At 35.4% G+C, this 13,403-nt stretch overlaps 1 protein-coding gene across 6 annotated transcripts in view; it reads right to left on the reverse strand.

Annotated features, from left to right (window-relative positions):
• TRDN (triadin) overlaps window positions 1-13,403 on the reverse strand; it is a 244,482-nt gene that overhangs the window by 168,498 nt on the left and 62,581 nt on the right. For all 6 annotated transcript variants that reach the window (XM_074862417.1, XM_074862415.1, XM_074862419.1 and 3 more), the window contains one exon: window positions 3,164-3,214. In XM_074862417.1, the coding sequence (XP_074718518.1) occupies window positions 3,164-3,214 (51 nt within the window). The remainder of the gene's footprint in view (window positions 1-3,163; window positions 3,215-13,403) is intronic.

Consider the following 13,403-nt stretch of genomic DNA (forward strand, 5'->3'; position numbering starts at 1 on the left):
ATACTTGACAGCTGTACCTGAGCCACTACAGCTATGTTGCTATCTGCACCATGTTACCTAGTTTAAAATTAACTCAGGTACATCTGTAGCCATACCTCCAGAAATCAGGGTAGACAGCCCCTGTATCAAATATAAATACACTGTTTAACTTGCTAATTTTGTGAATTTATGTGGGTTTCTAGTATATACTGTGGATTTGTGTAGTGCAACTCTATCTGTTTAGCTGTCTCAAATACTTGCCTTCCAATTACAGCAAATTAAATTTTGGGGACACATTATATTTGTCTTTATAATCTCATAATTTATCCATATGCTAAAATACAGACAGCTTTATTCTGTGGTGTTTAATATTTGCATTATCAGTACGGCCCCATTAACAACTCAATAGGGGTAGGAGGGGCAGATATGTGCTGTCCATAGTAAATGAAAAGGTTTTGAAGGGCCTGGAATCTATTTGTCAAATCAGACTGAACTCAAAGATACTTTCTGCAAAAAAAAGAGAGGCTAGTGTTAATTCAGAGGAACACAAGTGTCTATCCTAAAATCATTGTGATTTAATGTATGGCTGTCAGAAGTAGCATTTCATCATGACATTGTCTTCTTCCATCCCTCACTCCAACCGCAATGTATTAGTGAAGTGTATTTGGGAAAAGCCACACAGTAGAGCAACCTTTTCACATGTCTTCTCAATGCCTGTTGTAATAAAACATATTTCCCGGCAATGGGGGACAATTCATTTCACTGCTAATATCAGTTTTTCATAAAAATCAGAAATGATCAGTTCATTTGGATTATCATTGGACCTTCCATTAGACACAAATTATATACTTATATATACTTTTATCTAGATAGATTTTGTTGCCAAAGTATTGCATAGTTATATCTTATTCATTGATAGTAACAGTAATAACAATTATAACACCTACTTCTTAAGCAGCCTTCAGCAGCAACTCAGAGTCTTGCAATGTGTATGTCACAAAATGACAGACTCACAGGACAGCTGCCCCAGGCTGAGACAGCTCCATCACCCAGCCTCTCCCCTTAGGATAACTGCTCCAATCCTGACCATTGCAGTGGCCCCACACTTAACTCGCCCCAGTTTATGGATGGCTTTCCTGAACTGGGAAGTACAGAACTGGACACAGTATCTAGATGTGGTCTCACAAGAGCTGAGTACAGGGGGTTAATTAATCCCTTACCTGCACTGACTGGCTGAGCTCCTGCTCATACAGTCCAGGGTGCTGTTGAGCCTTGTGAAAGTACATCAACTGGAAAGACCCTATTTTATAGTGAATTTGTGCTTATGTGTACATGTAATCATGAAATAACTTAATTTCAGGGCTCTTAAGCATGAGCAAATGCTTTGTTTAATAATTTCTCAGAGTATTTCTTCTTTTCAAGATTAAATTGACTAAGTACAGTAATCGAAATGGACTTTATTACTAGTAGTTTATCAAAATAACTAAAACCAAATTTTAGGGCACAGGCTTGCCTGGCTCTTAATACTGTAACTCTTTCTTATAATTTCAGCCTCTTCCATCTGGGATTTCCATTCATTATATCTATTCCTCATATTTTGGTACAGTCTTTTCAAAGTGAGGTTTATGGATGGAACTCCCTTTTAAATCTTGGGACTTAGATTCAGGGGTTTTGACTATCCAAAATATACTTAAAATTATTTTTAAAACTCTAGTGTCCCATATTTTTGTGCGGAGGACTGAAATTCATTTGGAGTGTTTGCTTCTATTAAAAACATTCCTTTTACCTCCAGATATGTCCTATTAAAAACAATAAAATATTGTATTTGCACATGTTTCCTTGGAGGTACTTTAGAAGGTAACAGTAAAACTCCCTAAAGATTCACGCTTTTATCATGCTCTAGCTTGAGGCCAGACACAATGTTTTCTTGTAATTGTTACTCCTATGTACAAGATGCATTTTTGGGACTAAATATAAAAATGAAAAATAGAAAAAAAAATTGTCTTGTGCTTCAGTAAGTGATTGTATAATTAAAGACCGCATTATCAGGCATATGCACAAAGGGACTTAACTAATGACACCTGAATGTTTTTTTTCTGGCATCTTATAACTTCTTAGTAATTATTTCTGCAATGTTAATGCTCTTCTATGTAAAGCAGTGCACTTCTGTATAGATGAAATGGTACATAAGAGGCTGTTTTGGTCAAGACTGCAACTTCATTTGTGTTTTTAGAATACTGTGCTTGAAAAGACCTTAACTGGGATCCATTGCTAATGGATCTGAGTTCATTATTGCTTGGCTAGCCCACTGATACTCTAAAAAAATCATTTTCATACAACATGATTTATTAAGTAGTTGGGAAGCAGTTCTAGGCACTCCAGATGACCCTGATTAGCACAGAACTGGAAAGCTACCACTAGTAAAATACTATAAAATTGTATAAAGAATATATACAGAACTGAATATAATTGTGTGAGGGAGGGGGTATATATATATATACACACTATTTTTAATAAGCTTCCTTCTTGCTTCCTCCTGCCATTACTAAGCACAGCACTCATGCATCAGAGAGATGCTCATCAAATTTTATGTGGCCTAACCTTTACAGAGGAGGCTTTCTTAAGCAAAAAATCTGCACATAGCCCAGGAAACTTCTTTGTGTACATGACCTCTGAAAACCAGTCCAAACCAGTTCCTCTGTGAATTTTTGGAAAGTGCCAGTTAGAGGAGATTAAACAGTCTGAAAAAGAGTAGGTTCTTAAAATGGAGGCTTTTCTTATCTCTGATACACACCTGGCTCACTGTTAACTATGACTTCCTAACTTGGATGGCACCCACTGGCCTATAAATTTGCTTTCTTCCTTGCCCAACTCACTTCACGCCTTTTGCACCAGAGGAAGTTCATCAGCACTCTACTTACTTGCACTTTTGCTACAAAAAAGATTTCTGGATAAGTTTGGGCAGGAGAATCTTATTATAAATGTGCATTTATGATATAGCCACACAAACATAAAATGACACTATTCGTTAATGCTAAAGTATATATTCATTTTTGATCATTTCCAGTCTGTGCCAACTGATCTTTGAATGTTTTTATAATACAACAGTGGTAACACATGTAGTTAACAAACACTGTATATTACATACATATATTAAGTAAACAGACTAAAAAAATAAAGTTACCCTTCGGTGGTGTTTGTTTTTCATGTCTCTCCAGTTTCTGTTTATGAATTTCTGAAAACAATGCAATGTAGATTTATCAACATTGAAATAATTTTCACACACAAAAATATCAGATGCATTCTCATAATAAAAAATAAATAAGTGCTTCAAATATTATAGCAGAGCCATGGTTTTATCATTTACATATTCAGAATTATATACAATAAAGTTCAATTCTATATATATACGCAGACATATATGGACAAAAATCATAACATTAAGTGATTTTAATAATTATTCTGTTTTTAATTGAGCAATACAGCTAGTTTTAAAGTCAAGAATAGGTTTTACTGATCTGTAACAGCTATACAGTAATATATGCTGGTTATGAATCAGAAAAAACATGCTTTTACTAAACATTTTTCTGTATGTATCTTGAGCTGTTTACCAGGATTAGTATTTTATGTTTTCCAAATTACCTTTGGATGGAAAAAATTGTTCATTTTATAACATTTTCTAAATTTTTTAAAGCACACATGCTGAATTGGTAGCTCTAACACACAATAAAAGGTAGACTCAGTGCTGTATACAAATTACAGAGATAAAAGTTCCCAGGTTAGGGATTGTTGTCTTGGAGAATGACTCATTTTAATCATGCTGTATACCAAAGCACTGAGAACTGCCTTGTTAGAAGAGGAAGTGGTACAGCATTTACCTGCCCTTGCCATGCCATGTCTTTTGAACAAAATTCCTCACCTGTGACACTGATATGAAATTACTGATTTATACCTTTGTAACTGATTTTTTCCTACTGTCCTTATTGTGCCAAAACCTGGATAATATTGAAACTGCAAAATGTTGAATTTGAGAAAAAAAAAAAAACAGAACTAAATCAAGTTGGACAGCACTGTTTGCATACAGTGGTAGAAATTTAAAGGCTGTTAATTATAGTTGTGCAATAAAGTCATTAATACTATGCAGAGTGACAGGTTTATGGTAATGTGCGCCCATTTCCTGCAGCAGGTATAAAATAGTGGATCAAATTCACCTTTGACAAAAGCACATGTAAATCTCACTCGACACTATGGGAAATGCCTCCTTGTATTTTAGGGTTAGATTTGGTCTGAAGGGTCTAAATATCAATAACACTGACACCAAAATTAATCCAACAGAGAAAAAGTTATGCATATTACATCTCAACTTTAAAGAGCTACTTTAATGCCTATTGAAGACAACTGTATTCTTCCACTGATACCCTCAGTTATTTGCTCAGGTTGTAACAGGATACACATTGCCAGAGACATCCAGTAGAAAATGGTATTTTCCCTTCCAAGACTCTGATCTTTGCATAGGTCCTTGAAAATAAATACAGAATGTTTTTATTGGATAGTATTTTCAATCTGAAATAATGATTGTGTCTGGTTTGCAAGAAACATAACTCTTCTATGGCATCAGTCTACATTGTCTTCAGATAGAAGGAATATTATTTCACCGAGATAAAGGGTAACAAAGGCCAAAATATATATCACTGTTAGCCACTAATGTATGGCAGCATAACTGAGCTAATTGTACGATGTCATTAAGCTAAAAGGACTTTTTATTCCGTTTTCATCTTTTTCTTTGCAGCCTGGGTATGTAGCTCATTTATCACAACCTCAAAGGCTGTGATTAGGGAGAAATCATGCCATATTGATTTACTGTATTTCAGCTGAGCCTGGATTATTTTTCTTTCTGCAACTATGTGAGAATTTTTTTTCTATCAACTGAGAGAATCCAGTTTCTGGATTTTCAGACTTTTCCTGCCTGTTCTGCTTAAAGGGATGCATAAACTAATTTAGGTGGCATAACCGGTAAAAATGGTGCAAGACAAGAATGGCCAGAGGATTTCTCCTTGATTCTGAGCACATCTGAGTGGTTCTCCATGCTGCTGCTCCAGACTAGCTCCACATGCTGATTTAGTGCATTCAAAGAAAGCTGAGTCACTTCCTCTGCATTGCAACATACAGGGAGACATATCTTGCCCAGATCAAGAGGTCATCCTACACACAGAGATGAATATGGCCCACTAAGTGATAAATCACATTCTTCAGACAGAGTCATCTACACGGACACATATTTCTTGCTTGCCTTAAGATGCTTCAGCTCTGCTGGGTTCCCACCATCTATTATGTCTCACTACAGAAAATAGACCTTTCTTTCTTGAAAAAATAAGTATAAACCTTTCTTATTTCAAAGAAATGTTTTAAAAATTACTGTGGTTTTAGGGAATTTCTTATTGCTAGTTTGACTGCAAAATATGTATGGAGCACAGACTGTAGGGCTGGCCATTCAAGTCAGCCTCACATTTTATCAGCAGTGAAGCTTACTTGACACAAATACTTCAGTAAGGTGCAAAAAAACCCCAACTTTCTAGACAGCTGCACTGACAATCTCATCTAACTTGCTGTTACAGTTAGGATACCACACATCACAAAAAACCCTACACAAATTCCTTGAAGTGAAATACATCTTCATAATCCATAAGTGTGTGTATATATGCTTTTATATATTGAAAAGTATGCTATCATTAAATTCTCTTCACAAGCTCCCCATTACAGTTTGAATCATCATAAAAAATTGCAGCCTGGAACACATCAGTTCTGATACATTACAGCCTAAATTTTCCCAGCACAAATAAATCTCGTCTCAATATATGTTGATCTTGATCAGTTTACAAGATGGAAAATAGTGACTCTTTGCTAACTCCAAAATATTTAAAGTAAGGAAATACATTAGATTATTGGAGTGGGTTTTTTTTTCGTTCTGAGAGTTTTGATACTCTCTGCTTCATTTTTCATGACAAATAACTTTAATTTTCTAGTAATCACATCATATCTTATTGCTGAGTTGACAAAGTGGCTATAATATCATGGAAGACTTACATGGCCAGTTTAAAGCATGTAATTTATCTCTATCAGTGTGACACATTGTTAATAAATCCTAAATATTATGAATTCATGTTTAGAAAAATGACAGAATCAAGCAGCAGCAAGGATAATCTTTGTCACCACGGCAACCATCCCGATTCTTTATGAAATGACAGCACAGTTTATTAAATTATTGTAAGGGAGTATGTATTTTAAAAGCTGTATTTCATTGTTTGTTTTCTTTGGTTATCAAGCAGACATGAAAAATTATCTTTCCCCTCATGTTTCTTGGGTTTTGAATGGATAAGTACTTTATTTCCTTAAATATGGATTCTGCTTGACACTGACTTCTCTAGATCTCAGGTCTTGTGCAGATATACAGAACATGCAGGGTGATTATTTTAAATAACTCCAAAAAGGGAAGCTCTTAGTTCTCTCACTGACCATTTCAAGATGCTGAAAGGAGATATATTCGACTATATTGTTAGCAGGCCAACATATCTAGGTACTGATGACCCAAAGGCCCTCACAGTGATCTGAGGATCATATTGCAGGCAGCTTTACTGAAAATCCGTGCTGAACATGCAGTTTGGGCACTTGCTTCCCCCATCCCTCACCCAGCTAATTTTTGTTAACAGCAGTTCACAGTGTTTAATGACAGCCCCGCACTGGCTGTGCACTACAAAGCACCAACTCCAGGCAGGAAGAGCACAGCCCCTCATGGTAGAGCACAAGGAGAGTCTCCTGCTTCCTGAAACAGAGTTCTTCATCTGCTCTCATGTTTCTCATTTTGATTTTTTGTTATCTCCTTTTTTAACATGGTAAAATATACAGCATTATTCTTAGTTATTTTAATTGTATTGTATTATGATAGCACCTATGGGCCTCAGCCCTCATGAATTGTTTTAAGTAATGCATGGAGTTATAACTCCATGTTGTTGGTTGACGAGAAGCTCAACATAACTCAGCAATGTGTGCTTGCAGCATAGAAAGCTAACCATATCCTAGGCTGCGTCACTCCCCACCAGGAGTACTGTGTTCAGCTCTGGGGCCCCCAGCTTATCCATGAAGGACATGGACCTGTTGGAGCCGGTCCAGAGAAGGGCCATGAAGATAATCAGAAGGCTGGAGCACCTCTTGTATTAGGACAGGCTGAGAAAGTTGGAGTTGTTCAGCCTGGAGAAGAAAAGGCTCCAGGGAGACCTTACAGTGGCCTTCCAGTACCTAAAGGGGGCCTACAGGAAAGATGAGGAAGGACTTTTTACAAGGGCACATCATGATAGGACAAGGGGCAATAGCTTTAAACCAAAAGAGAGTAGATTTAGATTAGATGTAGGGAAGAAGTTCTTTACTGTGAGGTTGCTGAGACACTGGAACAAGTTGCCCAGAGAAGCTGTGGATGTCCCCTCCCTCGTAATGTTCAAGGCCAGCTTGGACGGGGCTTTGGGCAACCTTATCTAGTGGAAGGTGTCGCTGCCCATGGCAGGGGAGTTGCAACTAGATGATATTTAAGGTCCCTTCCAGCCCAAATCATTCTATGATTCTATGATAACATGATATAATATGCCATCTCTGTAAGGAGTTCAAATGTTAAGAGGGCTACATTTCTTCTCTTAGTGGGAAAACACAGCTGAGCATCTTGCTTCATTAGAGGATGAAGTGGTGAGTAGCTGTCTGGCATTGCTACAACAACTCCTAGATCTCACCCTCTGCTGAGTTTCTCTCTTACAGATGAAATATGCCTTAAAGAAATCAACAAACCAAATAAAAAATGTCAATGATATGAGAGGAAAAGTGAGAAAAAACAGGTTTATTGTCCTCATCTGAAACACAAGAACGTTTTACTCAGTAACCCAGAAATTTAGCAAAAGAACTGGGAATTTAACTCCAATCCCTGACATTCAATATTATCCCCTCATGCTTAAAGCCATCCTGTTTCTACTTAAATACTGTAGTGAGGATGGAACATAGGTTTAAAGTATCTACTGTTTTAAAGGTATAATTGGACAGATGGAATTTCACTTGAAATGATAGCACATTGCTCTTTGTAAGCAAATTTCACCAGTTGGTCGTCTTTTTTATAATCTCTTACAGGTAACACAGCAATATACATCTTCAGTGCTATGAAAATGAGTCCTATTCAAAGTCCTGGTGAACCAGAGGTTAACAATTTGCTTTTGAGCCCTTACAGCTATTGCCAGCAATTTAATGGGGCTATATACTTGCTAGTTTATCAAGACTAATTGGTAGCAGGCAGCTGATTATCCTGAAGAGTGGTAGAAATAGATACTGAGGGCAAGTCAAGAGTGAGTGGTGTTAAGAGCTTTAGAAGATGAGAGGGATGTCATTTCTAATGTGTTTCTAGATGTTTTCTGTATGAAGAATTGTACTGAACTCTCTTGCTGCTGGTATCCTCAGGAGAAATTTGCAATTGTGCAACTGATGACTATTTTTAATCTAGATAGTACCAGCTGGTGAGGGTGACAGTTATCCTTGTGGGGCTAGGAAGAGAATGAGGAAGTTGTGCATTAAATCAACTTCCAGCTAACTACGAATACATCGTATAGCTGTACCCTAGAGGAAAAAAACCCCAAATTTTACAACAGGAAAAAAACCACAGGGGAAAAAAAAAATTTAATTGGGGAATTAAATTGGTGTATTGTGCCTATATCCAGGATCCAAAGACAGTGTAACAGAAGGCTTTAAGTACCAGCATTCAGTGTTGGAAAGTCTGAGTGACACATATGACTAATTTTGGTGACTTCACTACTAGCTTGTTAGTAGCACAGTCTTATCTCCAGTGTTTTCGTAGATCTTACACTTTTTTGAGGACTCATAGCAACTTCAGGTTTGGGTACAGAACAACTTTTCCTGAAGTCATGTGTTGTAAGATCTTTCTTGAAAATGTGACAGGAGAAGAATTGCCTCTTACCGATGAAGATGCTGAACAGTTTGTGTGCTCATCCACTGCGTGAGATACTAGACCACCAGTACCTATTAAGAATGTTTTCATACCTATTAAGAATGTTTATCCATCTCTTTGGAAACCACAACTACAATTTAGAGTGAGAATGAAGGTTTCTTTTTTATTTTCTTTTTTTTTTTTCTTTCATATTTTGTAGAATTATACAGCATCTCTTTCACTTGCTCTATTAGACTACTTTTGACAGAGGTCACAGAAGACCATTTCTCATTCTTTTTGGTGCAAACCCTCTGCTCTGGTGTATATTTATCCAAAACAACCTGTTGTTCTAAACTGTAAATGTTGTTGTGAAGCGATGTTGATGAGTCCTAAATCTATTTAGCAGAGCTCAGCTACTTCACCTCAGTTGCCTTTATTCTCTCCACTTGATACTTTGTTTGGCATCACTAAACAGTTATCAGAAATACAGAGAACGTGACCTTCAAATATTTCTAGACAATTTACCTATGTTGAGTAGCAAAAAAGTAGGCTTTGTGTTCCTCCAAGAATACAGGGATTTAACATGGCCTTCCAGATATATGTTAAGCCTTCTTTATAAAGCCAGAACAGGACAAAAATAAATAGATTAAATTCCAGTTCAACAGATATTCAATTGTTTCCACACTATTGCAGTTTCACTGGTCTATAATAGAAATTCACAGTAGATGACCTGCTGACATCTTAATCATCATACTGAGGAATGTTTTCATTCCAGGGTGATGTTTTATCTTATTTTTATTTTTACAAGGCTATACAGCAGAAATGTACTGTGAGGAAGGCATTTTCAGAACTGTGGGCATGTTATTTTATAACAGCAAAATATCCCAGCCTGTGTAAAGATTTTATTATAAGCCACTCTTTCATATAACTTTCTAAACTGAATTTATTCCACTCCTTTTGTCATTATGTTAAAGGCAATTAAATATGTACATATTTTTCCATATTGCTATGTTTGAAATAACGTTCCTTTTGCTATAGAATAAAATAGCTTTAGCAATTAATGGTGAGTAGAAGTGTATCATTATATTACTATGAATTTATTATAACAGTGTTATCACAGAATCACTGAGCGGTGTTGTTGACCTTTCCTCTTTGATTTTTTATGTTTGGGCATTTTCGTGTATCTGCCAGGACTGCTTAAAATCTTAATCCCACAAACTCTTTCAATACAAAATTGTCTTTTAGGAAAAGAGCAAAATATTTATTTTTCCTGAAAAGCTGAGATGAAGGGAAAGTTTGATAGAAGTTCCCAAGGCTGGACTATTAGCTGTAAACATGGGAGCTCTTACATAGCTCTTGTAAGATTTGTTTCTTTGAGATAAATCCAAAAGTTGTACTATGTTCTCCAAAAAAAAGAAAGACATGGTTGTGGTTAATTTGAGATTGAAAGTCTCAGTTTACCAAGGCAAGTGGAACTTCAGACAGTGCACAAGCTTTTATTTTCTTTTTTTTTCTTTTCTTTTTCTTTTTCTTTTCTTCTTTTCTTTTCTTTTCTTTTCTTTTCTTTTCTTTTCTTTTCTTTTCTTTTCTTTTCTTTTCTTTTCTTTTCTTTTCTTTTCTTTTCTTTTCTTTTCTTTTCTTTTCTTTTCTTTTCTTTTCTTTTCTTTTCTTTTCTTTTCTTTTCTTTTCTTTTCTTTTCTTCTCTTTTCTTTTCTTCTCTTTTCTTTTCTTCTCTTTTCTTTTCTTCTCTTTTCTTTTCTTCTCTTTTCTTTTCTTCTCTTTTCTTTTCTTTTCTTCTCTTTTCTTCTCTTTTCTTTTCTTTTCTTCTCTTTTCTTCTCTTTTCTTCTCTTTTCTTCTCTTTTCTTCCCTTTTCTTTTCTTTTCTTTTCTTTTCTTTTCTTTTCTTTTCTTTTCTTTTCTTTTCTTTTCTTTTCTTTTCTTTTCTTTTCTTTTCTTTTCTTTTCTTTTCTTTTCTTTTCTTTTCTTTTCTTTTCTTTTCTTTTCTTTTCTTTTCTTTTCTTTTCTTTTCTTTCTAAAGCCTAACTGATTTTTTGTTTTCTATGTCCTTTTGTTTCTAGTAAGGTTTCTATTTTCAGGAGAAAAGCAATATCTTAACAGAAAGGTTTTTAAGGAGAGTAGGGTACTTGCAATTATCTTTGACTAATTATCTTGTGAACAGTACTGGCATCCTTCAGGAAGACCATATGCAGACTGTTTTATATGGAAGAATTTTAATGACTGGGCTTTTGAAAGAATTAAAATTGGAAGATATTAAAAGATCTTCAACCGTAAACATTTTTTACATAAAATTAATTTTTATTCTAAGTACATAAATATGATAAGACTGGTTTTTTCTTTCCTGGACTGCAGTTCTGTACCTTGGTTCTGAAATGTAAAAGGAATGCTAATTGCACTTTGATTAAAAAAACCAAAACAACCAAACAACAAACCACAAAACCTCCTAACCCAAACAAATCAGAGAGAGAGTCATGTGATCAAAACCAGGCTTTTCTTTTCCTTTTGTGGAAAGTAAAATTGTGTTGACATGCTTCTCTTTATGCATTCCAGCCTGCAAAGATGTTATTGGACCAGTTTTAAATTATGTTTTTCATAATCAATTTTGTCAGTCTGAATTTAATTGAATGTAATTTTATGCAGAAAAAATGAAGGCAAAACTTGTAGACCTCTAAGTAGAGCAAAATGATATATACAGTAATACATAAAATCTGTAATCTTGATTAGCATCAAAAAAATCCTTCCCCATATAAATCTATTCAATAAGGGTTTTTTTGTGAAAGAAGGAAAAAATAGAAAAAAGAAATCACAAGACTAACCACAGTTCCTCCGCTCAGCTTTAAAAAATGTCAACTCTGCAGATCCTACCTTAATATATTAGTCTGCAAATATATATTCTTGTAAGTTAAATCACTTCTAGATCTACTTTTTTTTAGGAGTCTGTCATGCAGAATATAGATTCTGTTTCTGTGGGTCATGAGCATGGAACTCCACTTGCTATATCCTCTCCTTAGCACAGCAGTAGCTGTGAGGGGATCTGAGTTCACTCAGAAACACACAGGACCCCCAGCTTTGGTGCTGTTGATTTAACTGAGTTTTGGAAGACCCTCTCACTTCCCAGGTCAGCCATTTATTGTGTTTCAGGCACAGTAGGTTCCCAGCCAGTGGGGCATCTGCCTAATGCTTCCCTCTTCCCTTAGAGTGAAAACCTCTCCAATGCTCCATTGCTGGGGCACAAATGAAGATTTCTGTGAGGGTAACATGGACAACTTTTCTTAAGGTTTTCCCTGATTTAAGAGGATAACTTAAACAGCTGCAAACCTCTGTGCTGCTACACTTCTGCCCAGGATTCTTACTAGCCTTGTGGCTGAAAGTTCTCTCTGTGTCTTTTAAAAGACAGCTGGCAAGTTTGGATTAAAATGTTTCAACTCAAGTTGAAACCCAATCACTATTCTTGAACAGGTAAAAGAACTATAATTAAACACCCCTGTTCCCTAGTGGTAAATACTTTGTTTCATCTGGATAATATGGAAAATATTTTCTTTACATTATAAAATGCTATTTTATAGTGGATATGCCATTACTGTATTGATCAGAGTAAGCAAACCAAGATGAGATTGTTAAAAGAACATTAATAACAGAAATGGATGCCACAAAAATGCAAAATGCAAAAAATATGTATCTAGAAAAGCAGTTTAACATCTGAGAATTGAATCAATCAATGATTTTCATCTTTTAACACAGGGTGTACTTTACACAAAGATATGCAAAATGCTTTGTAGTAAAGTGTAGCCTAGGGAGACAGTGAAAGCCTTTTAGAGAGATCTATAATAGCAACTCATACACAGAAAAGTGAACATTACCATATGGCAACATAAAAGAAACTGAATTCAGAAGGCATTACCAGTACAAATAGATATATACTTTAGGGATGAATGGAACTGCATAAGTAATTTCTAAAACACACATATAACAACCATACCGGCAACTCAGTTTTCAGGTTATATCTATGGTATTCTGAATTTCTTTTCTCTAGTCCATTTCCATTTTTTTGGTTGGAAACTCTTTTCTGAACATGAATATTACCCCAAGAAAACCCACTTGTTTTCCTTATTTTTCCAGATTTGTTCCTGTAGAAGAAAAGGACTTCTAAATGATAAAAGACATGTTCTAATTTCAGTATTCTGCCCAGAAATAAAGTTAGTTGCCAAGTTAACATTCTCAGATATTCTTCTGATATAAACTATAGTAATAACAAATTATTATTTACATATAACTTGTAGTTCTTTTAAACTTTAGAAAACCCTTTTCATAAAAAATTTTAAATGTAAGAATCTTAATAAGCACCTGGTGGCATTTTAAACATCCTAAGGTACTCTGGTAGTCATCAGCTACCCTATAAGGGTGCACTTCTTCCATAGGTCCTGTGTCATTTCTG

Source organism: Strix uralensis, chromosome 3 (genome assembly GCF_047716275.1).
Source record: "Strix uralensis isolate ZFMK-TIS-50842 chromosome 3, bStrUra1, whole genome shotgun sequence".
Lineage (NCBI taxonomy): Eukaryota > Metazoa > Chordata > Aves > Strigiformes > Strigidae > Strix > Strix uralensis.